Source organism: Megalopta genalis, chromosome 3, assembly GCF_051020955.1.
Source record: "Megalopta genalis isolate 19385.01 chromosome 3, iyMegGena1_principal, whole genome shotgun sequence".
Lineage (NCBI taxonomy): Eukaryota > Metazoa > Arthropoda > Insecta > Hymenoptera > Halictidae > Megalopta > Megalopta genalis.
The window spans coordinates 14,860,893-14,883,209 of NC_135015.1; the positions used below are offsets into that span (position 1 = coordinate 14,860,893).

At 38.4% G+C, this 22,317-nt stretch overlaps 2 protein-coding genes across 7 annotated transcripts in view; both read right to left on the bottom strand.

Moving 5' to 3' along the window:
* The window catches only part of LOC117229483 (uncharacterized), a 264,414-nt gene that overhangs the window by 14,945 nt on the left and 227,152 nt on the right, over positions 1-22,317 (bottom strand). The gene's annotated exons all lie outside the window — the stretch shown is intronic.
* LOC117229485 (uncharacterized) lies at positions 1,033-7,464 on the bottom strand. The gene is made up of 3 exons (XM_033485987.2): positions 7,151-7,464; positions 5,055-5,805; positions 1,033-3,305 (listed from the first exon to the last, which is right to left on the bottom strand). Exons 1-3 carry the CDS (start codon positions 7,286-7,288, stop codon positions 1,510-1,512), a joined length of 2,685 nt encoding a protein of 894 aa, XP_033341878.2. The 5' UTR covers positions 7,289-7,464; the 3' UTR covers positions 1,033-1,509.

A 22,317-nucleotide genomic window follows, 5' to 3' on the forward strand; every position in this document is an offset into this window, starting at 1 on the left:
TTTGCATAGCGCTAGTAACCGTGTAAGGGGTTCCCAGCTTAAATAAACAAAAAAAGGTATTAAAATTTTTATAACATTGCTATGAAAAAGCCATTTAATATTTTTCAGTCTTTTCTTTTGTTGAACAGAGCAAACCTACAGATTTTCATTCCAATGGCGCTTATTCTGTCAACCAAATTATTCAATAGTGATTCTATTTCGTGAATATCGAGGGATATCTTTTTTCATAGCAATTTAAAAAAAAAACGAATGAACCACCCTATATATTTTTAACTCGACGTGCACGTTATTGTACACGCAATCGCGTCCACGGATTGTTGAATTGTGTCAAAATTGTATCTTCAGTTATGTCAAAACCGTACGTTTAATTACGGTGAAAACCGTGCGTTCAATTACGGTGAAAACCGTACGTTCGATTACGGTGAAAACCGTAAACGTTTAATTATTTCAAAACTGTACGTTTAATTGTCGAAACTGCAATTGTCCCATTCATGCGTATGACGAACGCCTTTGCGCAAATATTCGACAAGCTTCCGTGTTTCTCGCGAGAGCGAAAACACGCAGAGAGCTTGATACTGATAAATTAACCCGCTTCGTTAAATAAGAATTAACGGACACGGCAGCCATTCCGATGGCGCAATATTTTATAAATAATGACCGGAGTGCATCGAAGATGGTATCATAAATAGCGGCGGAGAGTGATTTAATTAAAGCAGTAACAGCTGCAGAATCTCTGTTGGTCTACTTATTTTTCTTTTTATCCACCCACGAAATTTCGCAGCAGAAGTTTGAATATTTCAACGCTGACAGCAATGAAACGTATGATTTAATAACGCGGCCATTAATCTGCAACGTTCGTTTCGAATTATTCTCTGCGCGCTGGCCGGCCGTAAGTCGGAACGGCATTTTTTATATCGCAGAACGTTGCGATGTTTAAAAAGCAACGATTTTTTCGCTATCGATTCTTGCCGCTGCAAACAGGAGCTGCGGAATAAGTGCTGGATGATTAATAGAGAGATTAAACGAGGTATGTAGTTATCGAAAAATGATTTCATTTTCATCGATCGTTTTTGGAGAGCGGTGCACAATTTTATCGTGTACTAGGGACAAAGACCACTTTCAATTCCATTTCATTGAATCGACTATAGAAATATGTTTGTTCGCCTAACGAATGCTTCGGCGTTCAGCCGCAATCGGAGCTTTCCGAAGCAAATTTTCCGATTCGAAAATAACACGACGATTACAATGACCACAATAAACCGTGTACGATATATTCTACAAAAGTAAACACAGTAATGTCTCTTTAATTGACGCTCAGGTTGTCCACGAAAATGGACAATTTAGGAAGAGAAGACACGATTATTCGAGCCTGATGGTTCCTTTTCATAGTTACGAATTGTCAACAACTATAAAAACGAGCTAATCGAGCTCGTGCAATCGTACCTCCTCTTCCAAAATTGTCCATTTTTCTGGGCAATCCGAGCGTCAATTAGGGAGACATTACTGTGCTCATAATTCGTTGGACAAGACGGCGGGTAGCTTGTTCTGCATCATATCGGACTTCTTCTCCGCCATGCTGAGCGCGGTGTGCACTTGTTGGACCTCGACGGTGGACAAGGTCGACTCGATGTCCGGCAAAATGGCATCCGTGAGGCTCAGTGAGAGCAGCCCGTCGATGTCGGGGTTGTCGCGCTCGGACAGCACGCGTCTCATCTTCTTGATGTACTTCTTCAAGCCGACCTGCATGGCGATGCCGGCTTTCGTGTCCCGACTCGGCAGCTTCAGCCTCTCCGACCGATCGTTGGCCATCGGCGACCGATTGGCATCGGTGTCCTCGGAGTGCACGGTTTTCAGAGCTCTCCTCTCGATCGACGGCGACTCGCTCGATCCGATCGGCATCGATCTGACGCTGTCCTGCAGGCGCGCGGCCATCCTGGCGCCGCCTCCATCTTGTCGCAGAGTCCTCGATCTCACTGGCGGCGCCCTTTTGCCAGCAGCCGGGCTATTTTTAGCGGTCGTCGCGTCTAAATGTTTCGCTGGCGGAGCAGCTCTCCTGCGATCGAAATCGTCGGCCATTTTCCCGGCGTCCTCGTGCCCGTCTCCTTCGCGACTAATCAGATCAAAGCCGCCGTGTCTTTCCTGGAACAAAGTCGATCTGGGCTGCTTGTTCGCCCTCGGTTGATCCCCTTGAACACTGTTATCAGCCTCTTTGACCGTTCCCGTCGACTCGTTCGCCGACCCTTTCCTCTCTCGATCATTTCTGCCGGCCGATCGTTCTTTGCCGGCCAACGACTCCGACGAGCGCTCCGCATTCGGACCGGGTGCAACAGCCTTCGACACGGCGCCCATGGTCCTCGGCCTCTGCAGTTTCTCGCGGCCACGTTTCGCGGATTGCTCCAGCTGTCCGCGCCCCGGCGACGACTTCGGCCGTTCGAAACGATCGGGTTTATCGCGGCCGTGCGACGCCGTGTTCGATCGGGCTGACCTAAACCTTGGCTCTACCGACGGCCGACCAGCAGTATCGACCAACGAGCCAATCGACTCGGGCCCTCGAACTCCGGCAGCCGATTCCGTCGCGGATTTCGCGATCGGATAGCTCGGACGGTTCGATTGGCCGTAGCTCGAGCCCGCGTTCGGCGAGAACATCGCCTGCACGTTCGTTTCTTCGGTTTCGCTTCGAATAGGTTCCAACTTCCTCAGCTCGTTACTCTTCGAGTTACTCGTTCCGGTCAACGAAGTCTGTTTCTGAGCAGTTCCGCGCCCGATAGGGCTGCTTCTCGGCTGACCGGCCCGGCTGCTCGATTGATTCCTGCCCGCGTGGCCCGGATACTTCGATGGATCTCTCGTTTCTCGCGTTCCGGGCGACGTCTTGCCGGCGTTCGAGCGTCTCTTGTCGAAGGGCGGGAGATGGCCGGTGATTTTGAAGGGTCGCGCCTGCGACCGGTCCGACGGAGCCCGGGTCGAGGCCACCGAGGAATCGCGGGAGCGACAGGAACGATCGTCGGGATGCTTGCTGGACTCGCTGCGGACGCTCTCCGAGTCGATCGAGCTGATCGTGGTGCAGTTGATCGAGTCCCTTTCGGCACCGTCGATCGAGGAGAACGTGTTCTGCCTGGTGTTCTGTTTCGGCGACTCCGACGCCGTGTCCCGCTTCCCGCTCGCCGAGTCCGTGCTGGACGTTGCCCGCGGTAACTTCGTGGCGAGCTTTTTACTCGCCGGCCGTGGGTAGCTGGACTTTTTCTGCGACGAGAGGACTGCCGAGCTCGGTGGCTTCGACGATCTCGAACCTTTCTTCGCGATCGAGTCTGCGGTATGGGTCAAATGAGCCGTTTATTTTGAAAGTGGCATAAGTCACTTTTTCAAAAAAATCGAGTTAACACGTTCCGTGCCGAGCTTTTTTTACTCGAATCTTCACACTTTGATATTTTACTAAAACTTGATGTATTACGTGCAATTATTAATTCTCGTACACATAACAACGTAACAAAAACTTATCAACGCCCATTCTTGCGGTGGAAATTGATTCTTCGTCTCTAAATTTCTTGTAAACAATTTGTTCAGTTCACTAAGTAAACATGCAAGCGTGTACCATCGATGGTACACGTGGCACGGAACGTGTTAATGGTAACACTAATTGCAATTGAACGGTATCTTTTCATTTTTAAAAAAAAGTGACTTATGCCACTTTCAAAATAAACGGCTCAAATGTCGTCGTGATTGAAATTGTTCCATTATGTAGAGCGGCTTGATGGGTCTTATGCGAAATGAATATGGTTTTGAGGGATCTGTCGAGTCAGTGGACACTCGAGCTGCGTGATTGTTATTTAAGCCGCTACTTTTATGTTCATACATATTTGAATGGAATTCTTGCATTTTTCGATAGCTATAGTTGGACTGCGGATCTTTATACGTTCGTGGTGCGTGCAAGTTTGTAAAATAAAGCTTCTACTAATTCCTTTATCTTCCTTTAATTCTTGTCTCTCTCTGTCATTAATATTACCGCGAGTACCATCGTTATTATTCTTATTATCGTTAATATGCAACTGTGTGAAGGGTGCACGCTGTTTGCGCAATAAATAAATTAAACTTAAAAATGCAAGAAAACATGTATTCTGATTAAAAAAGAATTTGATCAGGGTAGGTATTATTATTCTTATTCTTAGGTATCACTATCTCATGTTCATTATGAGGAACTTTTTGGACAATGTTAGACGTTTCTTCGTGCTTGGAAAATGATTCATAAAAACCAGGAACTGTATAAAGATCCGCATGCTAGTTTTGTAGCATTTTTTCGAACAGCCAGTCGCTGAATTTTTACAAAATAAAATTTTCAGGACATTTGTTAGAATAGAACGACTCTATAAATATTAATGTGATGAGCGTGTAATTTTTTCGTACAATACGAACAATGTTCATTCACTGACGAGTGTCCCAATCATAGGACAGATCGCTCCATCGATGGAATAAACGGAGATCAAATAGTAATTTCAAATAAAAAAATATTCGAATAAAGGACCAATCGAGAAAAGAATCGTTCGAACGAAATGGATAGAATAATTCACGACGAATAACGATAAAATAATCATATAATAATGATATAATAATAATTCGAATAAAATATCCGACTGAAAGGAATTCGTTCGGACAATCGTCTTAAACAAATATCTACTCGAAAGAATCCGAACAATGCGCAACTCTGCCTTCAGCACCGTACGAACCCCTATTTTTCGGACCAACATCGACCCCCTCATCGGACCTAGTACAAATAGGCAGAAGCTTTCTAACTCCGGCTGAAACGCCAAATTTCACCCGCGGTTGTAACCGTGCCACTTGAATTCTGACGTTCCAACATCATCGGATCAAATCGCCAGGTATTTGCATTAGGTCCATCAAGAAGATCAACATTCGAGGCCGAAGAACTGGGTCAAAACATCGGTAAATCAATTCATGCGTGACTCCGTTTGAAAGGCTCCGGTGCAACGAAAGGATTCGCCAGGTCCTCATTGGTCCTCGAAAGAATGAGTGTCAAAGACCGAAGCAAAGTGCACAGCTACCTAATCGCCTCCTTCTCGCAGCGGCGGCGTCGTCGTCGTCGTCGAGCTTGGACGATCTCCCATCGCGGCGAGCAGGCTCGCGATCTTCGTCCGGAGCCTTAGTTTCGGTCTCTTTTTCCACGGTCTCCAGTTTCCGTGGTCCCTTTACTAAAAAATGGTCGAGCTGGTCCAACTGTTCCGCGTCCTTCTTGCCGATCGCGTTCGCGGCGTCGTAGTGCTCCTCCACGAAGTCGAAGATGCTGTGACGATAGCGGTCGTCGAGGCGCACAGCGACCGTGGAGTCGTTGGTATTCAGGTGGATGGAGTTGAGGACGACGTCTCCGGGCGGTTGGTAGTCGTTGTACTGTTCCTTGAGGGCCGCTTCGATCAGCTTGTGCCGGTAGACGTCGTAATCGTAGGCGAACGCGTCGTCGACCGGCTGCTTGGCAGCGGCGAGCGCCGACGAGCGCTGCAGGATCGTCTCCTTCTGCGGGAGCTCGTACGCCGTCAGGATCATCGTCGAAGACGGCTCGCTTTCCGCTTGTCCGCTTTCCAGGCTGCCGCGATTCCGGATGCTGTCGCCGCTCGCCCGCAAACGCGGCGTCGAGATCGCCTCGCGGACCGACTCCGGCCGCAGATCCGTGCCGGAGCTAGAGACAGAGTCCGCGAACACCGAGGCAGGGTAGTGAGTTACCACCGGCTGACTTCGGGTTCGTCCACCGGAAGATCGGCGAGCTCCTTGGCTCCTCGAGCCGGTCTTCAACGAGCCCTCCTGCCGCGAGAACATTCGGTATTCCGACAGTGTGTACAAATAGCGTTATCCGCGCGACGGGGCCGGTGCCACCGGCGAGCCGGCAACGACGCTGCAATTTTTTAGACCCGCCAGGTCGCCGTGCCCCGACTCCGATGTCTCGGATACAGCTATCATATTTTATTCGACGGACGACGACAAGCCGCCTGATTGCCGGAAATCGTCCGTCGCGAGCGACGGGTCCACGGGATGTTTGTTCACCGGGACACTCGCGAGCTGACTTCATTTCTAAATTGAATCCCCTGGCATGTTCGAGACTTGACGGCTCGGAATTGAGACGACCCCCCTCCCCTCCGTTCTCCCCCGCGCGAGGCCGAAGCTCTTTTTCGAGGGCGAGGTCCTTGCCGAGCACGCTGAAATTGAGAGGAGTGGCCGGTCCTTCGTCGCAACGCGCGGAAATGTTAACATTTATTTGCCAAATAAAGGTTATTTATTGTTGTGGTGCAAATGTTTTTTATTGGTATAAATATATTTATTATTGGAACGAAAATATTTATTATTTGAACGAAAATATCTATCATTGAAATAAAAATATTTATTATTCGAACGAAAATATTTATCATTGAAATAAAAATATTTATTATTGTAATATTATTATGTAATATATTATTGTAATTATTGTAATTATATATTATTGTAATATTAATATTAATATTAAAAATATTTATTATTGTAATAAAGATATATTTATTATCGTAATGAAGGTTATTTATTATTGCAACAAGAATTATTTATTATTGTAACAAAAATATTAATTACTGTAACAATAATAATAAAATTATTATTGTATTAATCGAAGTGTACTTCGGTTCGAAAGTGACTGTGATTCGGCAATAGAAATGGGGTAATTTTGTAATTTTGTCTAAGGATAGACCTCATCGATTTTCACGGTATTTAAATATTAAGTTATTAAGCATAATAAATTACATTTTCAGACAGAAGTCAAAATTTTCGAAAATGTGACTTACACCGCTGCGATTCTAACTCACTCATATATGTATACAGAAGTTCGCCACAATTTCGAAATATAAGTCGTCGATTCAAACACCCAGAAGATAACATTAGAAACAGTTAACAGGAGAAATGGAAATTCCGTCAAATATTGGCAGAAATATCGAAAGATCGAGAACGTTTGGAAGTTCCGCAAAACACAGCTAACGCAAAATCTCCCTCGATAAGTCTTCTTAAATTAATTCACCTGTCCGAGAACAGCGAATTTCCCGTGGTAAAGCACGATTTATGGTCTCTCACGGTTGCCCAGGGAATTCAAGTTAGAGTATTTTGTAACGTACGGGATTTGACCTACTAAAAAGTGTTGAACTTGAAGGATTAAAGGCGCAGCCAGCAGCAGGGCGAGAGTCAGCGCGAAAATGCTCTCGACGACGAACGGCGGGATCGATTGAAAGGTTAGAACAAGCTTTCCGGGCTCCAGGACGCTCAACATGACGTTGACTTTCCCTCGAATCCGATCTTATTCCGGGAAGTATGGCTCGAGCCTTCCCGCGCCTCATGTTCGAACCTCGGTCACCGGATGAATAGACGCGCGATCGATGTCATCGCAACTTTGCACACTTTTCACAGGAACGTCCTCCATCATTGAGAGCACAACGACGACCCGGATCCCACTCGTTTCATTTGCGCACGCTTTCCGACCGGAAACCAACAAAGGCGAGTTTCGAGTGCGTTTTCATCGGAACAGAATCCGCCGAATATCAGTTGATTAACGTGCATCCGTCATTATTCTGTTATCCCGATTAACCCATGGCATCGTGACAGCGTGTCAGTCGCGTTACGAAGATCTCGAACGTGTTCTACCGAATTATTCTTTGAATCGAAATGAGATTTTACTTTTACGTATAGCTGGGGAAAATTTGATTCCAACGACGGATAAAAGATAAAGACTAACGAATAATATTTTATTCGAATTTTACGTCGGATTTTATCAAGATCAAAATTCATCCGAATTTTATTCGAACAAGAATTCGTAAGGAAAATAATCGATTTGAGTAAAAATGATTGAATACAAAGCGCCGTTTTTATAGTTTTCTGATTTGTGTAGTTGGACATTTTGATCGCCATTATAGGTTTAGTGTTAAGTGAATCAATTCTTATTATTGTTCTAAAATAATAATATTATATTATATATAATTATGTTATTATATATTATATATAATGTAATAATTATATATTATATATTATATTATAGGCCAATATTATTGCCATTATAGGTTTAGTGTTAAGTGAATCAATTCTTACCATTGTTCTAAAATAATAATATTATATTATATATAATATAATAATTATATATTATATATTATATTATAGGCCAATATTATTGCCATTATAGGTTTAGTGTTAAGTGAATCAATTCTTATCATTGTTCTAAAATAATAATATTATATTATATATAATTATATTATTATATATTATATATAATATAATAATTATATATTATATATTATATATAATATAATAATTATATATTATATTATAGGCCAATATTATTGCTATTATAGGTTTAGTGTTAAGTGAATCCAATCTTGTCATTGTTCTAAAATAATAATATTATAATAATATATATAATAATAATATTATATATAATTATTATATGTATAAATAATAATATGTATAAAAATAATTATCTATGACCTAAAATAATATAGATAATTACTTACATTCTAAAATAATACGAATAATTACTTATATCCTAAAATAATATGAATAATTACTTGTATCCTAAAATAAAGCAAGTAATTACTTATATCCTAAAATAATACGAATAATTACTTGTATCCTAAAATAAAGCAAGTAATTACTTATATTCTAAAATAATATAAACAACTATCTGCATTCTCGAAAAGTATAAATAATCAGTCGCGTTTAGGGCTACGCCAAACATTTCGTTAATATATTTGCGCTCATGAGGCGAATAAAAGATTTATTCGCGTTTCAATCGACATTTGCACATCTGACAATTTCGTGGAAATTGAATTCGTACGATTCAATTTATCCAGAGTCCCGGTGTACTGTCGCCTCGACGTTCGCCATGGTCTCAAAACGGGGAAACTAACAGGTCCTCGGATGAACGTTAGCACGGCGGTGAATATTTCTAGTTAGTAAATGTGAGATGTATTTAGGGGACCTCCGTCGCGCGTGTACCTTTGTGTGCCCTGTTGAATGAAGTCATTACGGTTTTTCCAATAAGTTAATAATACTGCGCGATATTAAGCGAGCCGTCTGCTTCTGTAACGGTATTCGCGAGCAAATGGCGGAAGTAAATGCGCTTGAAGGAATTACTTTGAATCGAATGCAATTCAAATATCCCATTTTACGAATGGAAATCCGGTTCTGACGCTGTACATGGTGGCCCTTACAAAATCACTGATTGAATTTTTAACTGGTTTCATTCGAAATCGTTAGTAGCCTGCCGGTTATTATTGATAATATTTAAGTTATGTTAATCGATCTTTGACGAGACCGAATTTACCCAACAAACATTAGGATAGAAATAAGATACAAGCATAGAAAGTATTAATGGTAATCGACTTACATATTAAATATATATTAAATGTATATTATATATTATGATAAAATTTGCATCCTTTTAAAAGGCTTTGTAAATAGTGATGGGTTAATTTAATCTGTGGATGGATTCTGTTCTAGTACGAATAATGAATGTATGTTTTATCGACGAAAGTATTATTTATTTCTTGATATGTGGATGCTAATGGGTCCAATTTCCGTTGAATCGGTAACAATAACTTTTTAATTGAAATACCAGACGTGATTAAATACGGCACCACCGTTCTCCCGGTTATTCTCATTTGATTTTCAATCAATTGCAATAACCGAATAAGCTCTATTGTTATTTATCCACGACGTTTCTGTGTTGCTCGCATATTTAAATTAATTATCGTATTTGCTAAAATATTATGGAAACGCATCATGCAAATATTTGATTTATTAAACAGTTTGGTAAAATATATCGCGATGTGCGCAACGCTTTGGAACTGCAAAATCGTTTTGATTATTTCTGGGTTACGGTTAAGGCAATATAGACAATGGTAACAAATACTAAAAAAAGTCTGCATTGATCGCAAAATACGGCAATGGTAATGAAAATAGTTAAAATTCGCGTTAATTCGAAAATACGACGATAGTAATAAATAGCGAATGTCTGCATTAATTGCAAGAAACAGGTGATAAATGGAATATTATTTCACGTTTAATCATTCTAATGGATTTGAAAACGATGGAACATGTTTTTGAAATTATTGAGATGCTTTTTATCGCGTTCATCGCGAATGCATACAGTTTAGTAATGAAAATAATAACGCCTGTAGTTGTGCAATGCGTATTGGCATCGTTTCCCAGCGAAATTACTTGTTGAAGAACTTTCTGCAGGGAATGGCGCGGATACCGAACCGGCAAATCTCTGAACTTTTCACGGCTGACTCCTCCGATATTACCAAGCCATTGATATAATGGACTTTGAGGATTTCATAACACGTAAAACCTCCGCTGCAGAGATTATCTTTTAAATGTGCGAGCTCGCTGAATCGTAAACAGATATACAGGCGAAATGAGAATTAACAAAGCAGAATGAAATATACACTTTCGTGCGCGCGGAGATACTTTTATTCGGATCTGCTGTGATCTTATCTGTTTAAAAATAATTCAATTCAATATAGAAATGTTCATATGTCAGTGACAAGTTTCACATGGCGGTGTCACGTTTCCATACGGACAGATCAGTGAAATAACGCTTTTTAACAACAATTTTTACGTTATTACATCCTTTTTATTAGTAAATAGTTTCTTTTTAGTTAATTTCTTAGTTTTAAAACTGTAATTAAAATAAAAGGGACGTAATTGTCTAAATTTGGTAAAATAAAATGGTTAAAAATAATTTTCGTAAATAAAGATATTGTTCAATAAATTATTTCATATTAGTGTTTCTTGTCTTTTGCGGATATTTTTGGATATTTATAGTAGTTTTAGTTTTGAGATTTCCTTGACAAACAGTTTTCTGGATTTTGCTAACATATAAATGCAGATATTTATTTATTCATTTATGGTTGAGATATTCTTTGATTTAATAGATTAATGAATATATATAACTAGTATTATTAGTATTATATTATTATATTATTAGTATTATACTATTATATTATTATAGCATTATATTATTAGTATTATATTATTATAGCATTATATTATTAGTATTATATTATTATAACATTATATTATTAGTATTATATTATTATAGCATTATATTATTAATATTATATGTATAATTAATATTATTAGAGGAACTAGTTCACTATAAAATATCTGCACTATACAAGTTAAAATTTGTTGGAACGACGACGAAAAAAAATCGTTTTCTATAAAAAGAAATTCAAGTGATTTGGTCCACTTTTCAAAAAGTTATTACCTTTCGTACGTTGTCCGAATATTTTAGCGAGCGACTGCATCTTCTCGAGCAGTATACCTAAGCAGTATATCTACAATACTGTTCGGTCAGCCCGCCGAAAAGCGAGAAGGAACGGCATATGGTATTCCAGTGTGTTGCAGCTGCGCCAAAGGCGGCATGCATCGACGTTAATCTCGCAATTTCATTAAAAGGCGACCGTATAAGCGAACGGGATCGTCAACGTTGCGTAAACTGCAACGAAATAGTCCCGTAACGAGGTTAAGGATTATCCAGGCGGTGTCGCCTGTTTCGGGTTTATTTCCCCTTCGTTTCGCATACCAGAATTTTCGTTACTTACCTAGAGGTGGTCTACGGTCTCACCTTTTCGCCAAAGAGAAAATTTCATTACGGGGACTTGAACTACCTTGTTCGGGGCTACCGAGTCGGTAGCCGGCCCGATTGCAGCATCCTCCGACAGAATTTCATTTTTTAATATCGCAGCTACTTGGTAATAGCAGATCGAGAAAAATCTGCCTCAAGTTATTTTTACTAGCTTTCGTCGTTCATTTTTATCGTTATATAATGCATACACTGAATTATTAATTATAATTAATAATGAATAATAAAAATACTATTAAAATAATAAAAAACAATAATTATAAGTAATAAGTTATAAATAATATTGAGTTTATATTTAGAATTAGAATTTAGAATTTTAGAATTATAAATATATAATAATGAATTACAATGAATACACGTTCGACCGAAGCGAATGTAACTAGGATCTTTCGAATGCAAAAGAATCGAAGCAGTAGTTGCTCTCTCTCTACGATTAATTTTAACTATTTAGAAGCATAGATGACAATTAAATCCTTTACAATGACGAAGAAACTTCGAAGTCGATTTTCTCGAAAACGGGGCCCCGGATAGAAAAATGTTACACCCAATTTACTTCTTACTTTTTTTTTACGTAAAATCACTCTCTGCTGTACCACGAATTCCGATCCACTGTGTATAAATAAATTAGAATGCATTTATAAATACTTCTACGCGAACACAGAATTCTTTCACGCTGTTATTTAATATCATTTGTCAGAATCACCGTTGGGATTATTTGTTCTTGTATGAATTAAAAACGGTGGCAACGGAGCATAAGAATAGTAAATATTTTAAACTAATATTTAAAAACCCGTCCTCTCGCTTGGAACAATCCAAGACATTTTTGTCGCATTTCGTATACTTCGTCGGAGTTTTAAGCGAATCATCCCTCGTCCTTTTCTTTGCTTTATTATGCCCGTTTGCGAACAGTTTCAGCAATTTAAACAATTCAATTTGCCGATGTCATTTAAATGTCGGAAATTAAATAATGGATGAAATTAAGTTTTACTGTCGCGTACCGCTAGGGAAATTTCCATCTCTGGGCGGGCGACCTGATTTCTCAAATCTTCCATCAGATCGCCATTCACTAAGTCCTTCATAATTCTCAGATTGCGGCGACACGTAAACGTGTCGTCTGCTTTGCTTTAAAGAAATCTGTGCAAGTTAGACAGACACGGAACTGAAAGCATCTCTGAAAAGACAAGCGAAAAATCGCGTTAAAACGCGCCCGAAATTTCAATATTCCGTTTTTTTCAGCTGTTCATACATAATTTTTTAAGAGATCTTGTATCTACTTGTATTGTTTTTTATTCATTCAAGTACAGTAGTATGAAAATAATATGCTGATAGGTTTCTATCCGTTGAATTTGTGCGTGAATTTCATATTTACAGATAAAATCAGAAAAATGGATTAAAATTAAATAAACGTATAATATAGAATGATACAAAAATATAAAATTATAATTATTAAATAAAATTATACAAAACTATAAAGTTTATAAATGAAATTGCACAAAAATATAAAATTTCTCAATAAAATTATACAAAACTACAAAGTTTATAAATGAAATTGTACAAAAATAGAAAATTTCTCAATAAAATTATACAAAACTACAAAGAGAGTTTATAAATGAAATTGTACAAAAATAGAAAATTTCTAAATAAAATTATACAAAAATATAAAGGTTATAAATAAAATCAAACAAAGATATAAGATATATAAATATGGAAGAATTAAATTTCTAATGAATTTTAAATTTATACATTTTGCATATAAATTTGAGACTTACAGATCAAGTTATGAAGACGGATTAAAATTCAATAAATTTATACACGAAATAATCGATTTTATAGAATATATATATTCTATAAATTTTGTACACATTTACAAGAAATCAGAATTTACAATTAATTCCCTAAAATAGATTTGCGTCGAGCCTTGGCAATCAAACGGAGAAAATGTTGCTCATAAAAATTCGCGAAAGGAGCGAAGCGCGAAACGTCGAATACCTGGAAACACGATTGGAGCCGGGCACAGCCGTATTCCAAATAACTCGTCAATTATTCACGGCGGTGTAATTTCTGTATTGTGAATGCATAAAAGAAGACGTCGGCCTGCGTATCGGTGTGCATCGTAACGAAGGAATCGGGGAATCCGATTTGCCGCAGTTTTGACGCGCGCCGCAGGCTGCTTGGGAAATTGTCGATCGTGTAACGTGCCTCTCGGCCTCGCCGGCAATTTCGGCAAAACCTCCGCGAGTTAATTGAACGATGTGACGCGCGTTAATTCGTAATTACAGTTCAAATTACAGGGAGAGGACAGCGAGAGACCGGTGAGACGGCGAGAGACTCCGGCGAAGGGCGAGACCATCGGCGAAATACCAGAGGCAGAAGTACGCCGCGGATGAGACCCGACACGCGGCGCGGCGCGGAGCGGCGTTTCGCGGCGAACGTCGATTTGCATACATACCTCTCGTTTTTACACAATTTAATTTCTTATTCAATCCGGCTGAGCTGCACTTGATCGTCTGATTGTATATTCATACGTTCGCCTACCGGAATCATCGCTCGGAGGCCTTGGGCGGTTCGAGCGCGGCGTCGTCGGTAACGAGATGTCGCCTGTCGCTTCGAGGTAAACCCGATGCGAAGCCGCGGCGCGCTCAAAAATTATAGGCCCGAGGAGATTTTGTTTATATGCCGCGCGATGCGATGAACGGAATCGTTTCGACGCGGAACCGATAAAACCCCTTTCACGCGGCAGTAACGTGCGCGTAATTGAACCGAGCGGCGTAGAAAACAACGCGTAAGAGTGCCGAAAATGCAATTTTTATCTTCCAGCTATTAACGAACATTTATTTTTATCTTTACATCTAACTATCATCGCAACAGCTTGGAAATATATAGGGAAACACGACTGTTTCGTTTACTTGTTTTCGTTGATCGCTCCGATACACATTTTTGCTACCTATATGCAATCCCTCCCCCCCCCCCCCCGAAAATAAAATACGAACAATTTCTAGATAAAATATCACGGCAAACGGTTGGAATTCCTTGAAAAACAGGAATTTTGCGAACAGAATATGACCGTGGCACGTATAGCCGCGCGATTTTTTTCATTGTAAAGAAATATTGCGTGTTTTCGATTCAGATAAAAATTGCCAGATATTCCGGGTGTCATGGATGCTGTACCCCAAAACCGATCCCGCACAAAAGGTCCCGTGTGTCCCAGGTTTTACCGAAATTTTTTAATAAAATGTTTTATTACCTTTTTTTCAGCCGTACGCTTTAGAACGGAAATAATGTAATGTATATACGACGCTCGATTGCATACAATATATGCTTGACGATACATGATCATGCAATCATGTATGATTTTTTGTCCGTTGCGACGAAAAATATTTTTGCTATCGTAAAATTTTGCATTCGAAACAAAAATTTTTCCCTCGGTTATCGTCGGCTCGATGTAAATTGACGCTCAGATTGTGCACAAAAATGGACAACTTGGGAAGAGGAGATATATATTATTTTTATTATTATTATTTATTATTTTATAATACTATAATATAATAATAATATTATATTACAATACTCTATAATATAATAATATTATATTATAATACTCTATAATATAATAATATTATATTATAATAATATAATATAATAATAATATAATAATATTAAATTTATTATTATTATTATATTATTATTTTTTTATTTTGTACAGTTACCGATTGTCAACCACTATAAAAATGAGCGAGACTCGAATAATCGTATCTCCTCTTCCCTCTTCTCCTCGTCCATTTTCGTGCACAATCCGAGCGTCAATTAGGGGGAATTGACTGTACATCAAGAAGTCAGAAACGAAAAGAAATTCGAATCGCTCGTGAGGGGGATGTCGATATCTCCGTCTACCGTTCGTTCGGAACAATCGCCTAAAATGAATTTAGTGCGTGGCACATCCAAATAAATGCGACTCACGTCGGGTCAATATTGAATCTCAGGAACCGAAGATGATTTAATTGGTGATCCGTACGGACACACCGTGACGCACAGCACAACGTCCAAGTCAAATTCGGTTAATAGAACCACCAAGTTTAACTAGCTTATGTGAGAAATCTGGGACACGAAATGTCGGCTTGAGTAACGCTCAATCTCGCTTCGTTTATTCATAATCATCGTTCGAAAATAGTTCGTTCGTACATTCATTCATGACGTTCTTTTAAACATTCGTTCATGAAATTATTTCAAATATTCATTTATGAAATTCTCTCGAACATTCGTTCGCAAAATTCTTTCGAGCATTAATTTATAAAATTCATTCGAACAATACGAAAATTTCAAATGTGTAATATAATTTATATAATATAATAAATTCACAGAATTATTCCAAATCGGTGCTAAAACATTAGATTTACAATTTTCGATTTACAATTTTCCCCGGTTTTATATCACTTTCGGTCAGCTGGATCTCAAAAGAAATATTTTTGTTTTCGGTTTCCGGTACTTCTCGTTCGCTTATCGATTCGCGCGAATATTTGATTATTCATCTCTCTGGTCGAATAAACGCAACTAGTTAAGCCCAGCACGTTTCTTCCGTGAATATTTTCATGTTTCGAAACGGTACGCGGGGATTAACGTTGGAAAACAATTTATATTTTAGCCACGATTATTGTTCGAAACTACATTGTTTTATATCCTTCAATTAGTAATTAATTGGTAATCAATCGTTGCACCCTGCAGGAATTTTTTACCCGTAAATAAGTAAATAAATAAATACTTGAATAAATGAATAACTAAATAAGTTAGAAAATTAAAACTTTCGCTTTCGGATACTGTCTTATATCTTTCAATTACTAATTAATTGGTAATCAACCGTTGCACCCTGCAGGAATTTTTTACCCGTAAATAAGTAAATAAATAAATACTTGAATAAATGAATAACTAAATAAGTTAGAAAATTGAAACTTTCGCTTTCGGATACTGTCTTATATCTTTCAAATTAGTAATTAAGCGGTAATCAATCGTTGCACCCTGCAGGAATTTTTACCCGTAAATAAGTAAATAAATAAATACGTAAATAAATGAATAACTAAATAAGTTACAAAATTGAAACTGTCGCTTTCGGATACTGTCTTATATCTTTCAACTAGTAATTAATTGGTAATCAACCGTTGCAATCTGCAGGAATATTTTACCCGTAAATAAGTAAATAAATAAATACGTAAATAAACGAATAACTAAACAAGTTAGAAAATTGAAACTTTCGCTTTCGGATACTGTCTTATATCTTTCAATTAGTAATTAATTGGTAATCAACCGTTGCACCCTGCAGGAATTTTTTACCCGTAAATAAGTAAATAAATAGATACGTAAATAAACGAATAACTAAATAAGTTAGAAAATTGAAACTTTCGCTTTCGGATGATACGGTTTGCAACGTTTTATTCGACGTATACATACATATATTTCCCCTAGTTCGTACGTCTTCATATTTAGCAGCTGACGCGAGGTGTTTCTCGGAAATCGTTCGTCGTTTCAATCACGTAGTATTTCACTGCGGGAAACCGATGAAAATCGGATAACAACGGGCAACACGCGAGCAAGTGGCTGCGAAATGAAAGAGAACAAACCAGCCATTGTGCGCCGAATGTTTCGCCGATTGCACTCCTATATAACGCTACGCGTGAAAAACTATTGCCTCGGTACAGCTCTGCCTACCGCTACTTTCGAATTCTCATTTTTCTTTCGATACTTACTTTCCACGCCTTGCTTTGCCTAACTTTTAATTGCGAATGAGAAATCGGCCACGTAGTTGTTTACGCGTTTTCCTCTAGCGTGTGCTTGAGGCAGGGCCAAAAAATATCCAGAGAACTTTAAACCTGTACCTTTGTTCCAATAATGTTCTTCTATGAACTTTTTTATCGTCTGGTCTTGCAGCTACCTAAATGTATCATTTAACAATAATATACTAACAAATGAGCCGTTTATTTTGAAAGTGGCATAAGTCACTGAAAAGTGGTGATTTTTTAACGTTTATGCGAAATTATTTATACCGAGAAAAATATCAGTATCCTGAGGTAACAAATACAAGTAAATCTTCTCGAAAGTTAGCATCCATATTTTGAAACGTGTTAAAACGCAAACCCTTGAATATATCGACTTAAAAACAAAGTGACTTATGCCACTTTCAAAATAAACGGCTCAAATGTAGATTGCAGACTTCACGCATTTGCGACAAAATTAAGTTCCTTAAATACAGAGCAATAAAAACATTTGCAGAATTTAAAAAGACTCTTTTCGCGCCACGTTCGGGACCTTTTACGATTATTAACACGTTCCGTGCCACGTGTACCATCGATGGTACACGCTTGCATGTTTACTTAGTGAACTGAACAAATTGTTTACAAGAAATTTAGAACCGAAGAATCAATTTCCACCGCAAGAATGGGCGTTGATAAGTTTTTGTTACGTTGTTATGTGTACGAGAATTAATCATTGCACGTAATACATCAAGTTTTAGTAAAATATCAAAGTGTGAAGATTCGAGTAAAAAAAGCTCGGCACGGAACGTGTTAAGAGATGAAAATAAATATCTGTGTAGCTTTCGTATCTTGTAGTTAGAGTAAACAATTTCTGTAGTCCATAAAAGCTCGTATTTATGGCATAAAAATTCATTACATCGTAGGAGATTCAAAAACTGAAAATTGTTCGAAAGCTCGTTTTCGGGGCACTGTCAATTTTTCCGCCAGAAACGTCCGCTAGCGCAAGATCAGCCAGTTTTCATCTGTCTAATAGCAAAAGACTCTTTAAAGTATTGATCTCTCACCCTCGTTCCTCTATCGACCGCTGACTAGAGAAATACGCTGAAAGCTGTACCTGTAGCGAGTTTCTTGGAGAATGGAACGGATAACGAAAGTCCTCGAGTTCTTGGATTTTTAGCCACCTCCACTAATCTGCTTTTCATCCGAAACGATAAGGACGATCTTGAATAAATGAGAATTTAACCAGAACTTGTAACACCGTGCCCCAATCCTTTGTTCTTCTGTCTTTATTGAATTTTATTTATCACATCGCGGGATGTTACAGTTTTCGAATATCTGGGCTCCCTTTGTTTCGAACGATGCAGTTCGATTTGACATTTTTCTTTGAAGAGAAACATATCTTTATAATAATAATAATATATATTAATGTAATAATAATTAAAGTAATAATTAAAATATATATAAATATACATTTAATCATATATATTTTTATATATATATTAAAGATGACCGAAAGTAGCATTTTTATTAAAATACTGGCACAAGCAAAACAGGTTCACTTTTTTCCTTGTTTTCCAGCGTATTTTATATGAACATTAATGAAGCTTTTTAAATAAACTGAAGAGATGTGTTATATAATTTGAGACGTAAGAATAATATTTTAGGACACCGTCGCTCAGAGTAAAATAACTTCCGAATTAAACTTGCGATTACTATGGCATTCGACTTAATAAATAATTCGCATCAGTTAAATAACAGCAGCGGTTTCTTGAGTGTTGCGTCAATTGGATCGTTGGTCGTGTACACGTGTGCATCAAGTACGACCGAAACTATGCCATCCACTTTCGTGTGACGTTGGAACGAACAAACAACCGTACAAATAAACAAGCAAACAGACAAACAAGCAAACAAACAAACAAACATCCAGACGTATAAATATTAGCCTCTCCTTTGAAATGCTAGTACCGAATCGTCTGAAATGGCCGAAAAAAAGCTGAAAATCTTGTGAAAATGAAAATGACCGACAGCGATTCATTTTCATCCGAATAATTTTGTTTTATACTAACATCAAAATAGTCTGTGCTAATTACGAGATACCGGAGATATTTCGTTTCATAATTATTCGATCAATTTGAAACTAGTCCAACAGTATTTTTAACACTAAACCTGCCACGATCAAAATGACCGACTTTTTGTTTTACAATTCTACAAACTTTAGAAACTTGTAAAAACGCTTGAATAAATATTTCACGGGAAACGCTTGAATAAATCGCACGATTAGAGCAAGTTTTCTACGAAGAAACTTCACAAAGCCGAAACGTATTCCATCTTTTCACTTGTATGCTTTGTATTCGATCGATTCATTTTTCATCATGTATGCATAAAATCCGTATTATAATCGTAAACGAAACATAGGGACGCGGTGTAAACGTGCCCCGATGTCTGAACGATTATGCATTTTTTTGTCTCTAATAGGGTTGAAACGCTTTTTATCTCGTGCATACAGGTTTCATGGCGAAACTGTTTTACTTGCAAACGTGTCCCCGGGGAAGATGCAGGTCACAAAGTAATGGTCCCATTCGACTTTCAAATGAAGCATCGCTCATTGTGTCACGACAATTTGATAGTCCAGCAATTTCGAAGCTTCCTGCCCCGAAGATTTTGCTTCTTAACGAACGCGCAATCTCGAGGGCGCGACACGAAATTGTTTTAATCCCGGTTCCCACTAAATTACGCCGCTACTCCGGCAGAAATTATTTTCACCGTTCTCTTCTTCTTTTTCTCTCTTCGTGCTTCTTCCCGCTTTCTTTTTCTTCGCTTTTTATCTTTTTTTCCCCGCCCCGTTGAATTTCCGGAGACTCCGTAACTATGTCTTCGCTCATCCTCTCGACCCGCCGTCTCGCTCTTCTTGCTTCTTCGCTACCATCTTGGCCCAGTTTGTGGTAGAAAAATGCAGATGGCTGAATCGTGCTCCTGGGACAGGCGCTCGCTCGACGGCACAAATATGCGTTATTTTGCATAAGGATCGGTCGATCTTTAATCCGCGGGAACCAGCTATCTCCTATGACGTGCTTTATATTCTTATCGCCGGACCACGGCCGCGAATCGATCCGCGGACCTCTGAATCGAAAGACCGTCATCCTTTCTCTATGAATTCTATCACACTTCAATGAAAGCGAAAGCCTCTCGGCATCCGAGCGAACTCTCGGCTCGAAATGCACTTCGAAAATGCAACGACTTAATCGACGTGTGGAACCCTCCCGAGGTGGACGTCGTTGTTTGCATCGGTGAACAACGAGTTGTTCGTATCGGTATAGAAGATCTACCTATTGTTAGGTATATATTAGCAACGTATACGAAATTTTAATAAAATGAATTTGATGTGTGAAAGAAACATTAAAAATCGCGACGTATAATCTCGATGGTCGCGAAGAAGAAACAACGGAACGAAATATTAACTATTATTTGTAAACTACTTGAATTATTTTATTATTTTAAATATTACTATTAACCACATCGTTGTACTTTTTATTTAGCATCTATTTTGCAAGTAAAACCTAATATAAATGCAACTGATTAAACTGTTTCAAGAAAGTAGCCTAACTAAATAGTTATGCCATATACAGTTATGCCATATACATTATGCCATATACATTATGCCATATTATTAAGCGTTAACATGCATTTTTATCGCAACATTTTGAAGAAAAAACTCTTTCAATTTTGGGAAAATACGTCGCAATTTTGAATGCGGACAATTACTATTCAGCTTCTCCGTGAGATCTTCCAACGAGATTTTTCTAATGTTGAAAATTTGCGTTTCTCGCTTCCCTCTCGAGTCGAGCGGAAAAACTGCGAAACACGGTGGAAGAGATTAGAGCTTTTTGAACGAAGAGTCACGTCGGAGAGACTCGGTTTCAGCTAATTGGCTAATGCGCGTCTTCTGATCGCCTAACTGGCTGCCTGCAATTTCCAGATCAAACAGCTACGCAATCGGAAACTGATTGCGATTTAACACGGTCAAATTACGCAGCTAATGATCGACTGATCATGACTATTCGGCGTAGTTGCTAATGCAGAGCTCCTTCATCAGATATTGATTACTGGGATTAGTAGCGATCGTTATGATCTTCAGTATGAATTTCTGACACCTACCACGAAACTGTAAACACCTATTCGATATGGAAACGCGGTGACTTTAGGTTTCGAGAAAGTGTAATCGACACATAAGTACGAGAAATCGTTCAAATTTGTTGAAATTTTGTTGAAATTTCTTCAAACTAATTGATGGCATAATAAAGGAATAGACGGACTCATCCGCTGTCATAATCAAATTGTTGACGAAGTAAACGAAAAAAGTGGTATGTAAACGATATGCTTCCTCGAAGCACAAATTCTTAGAAAAGCTAAAATATGAATCGAATAAATCCTACGAGCCCTTTGGAATATCAATTCGAACATTTCGCATAACTTTAAAATTATTCGTCTTATGAAAAATTGTTAAGCACAAAAGTCGATCCACCATCATTTACCAGCTTCGAAACCGTGACGCTTTTGTATTTAACAATTTTTCATGAAACGCATAATGTATAACTATTCTTTATATTTCTTTATTTTCCTACCCTTATCAAATAATTGTATAATAATATAATTGTGCATAATATCGTACAATAATATCATTCGCATAATGTTTACAACAGCGCTTAAATCTAAGAAAAATAATAAGAAATATTTATATCGAATCATGCAACTTTTGTATTTATAAGTTATTAAGAGATTTTGCAATGAACTTTACTTACCGTGTATATTAAATATAATTAAAAAACATGTCTCTAGACAATCAGATTTCCGTTCAACTCTAAATACGTCCGCGGAGGAAGGACTTCCGAAGTTGCAACGATCCGCATAAGAATGAAT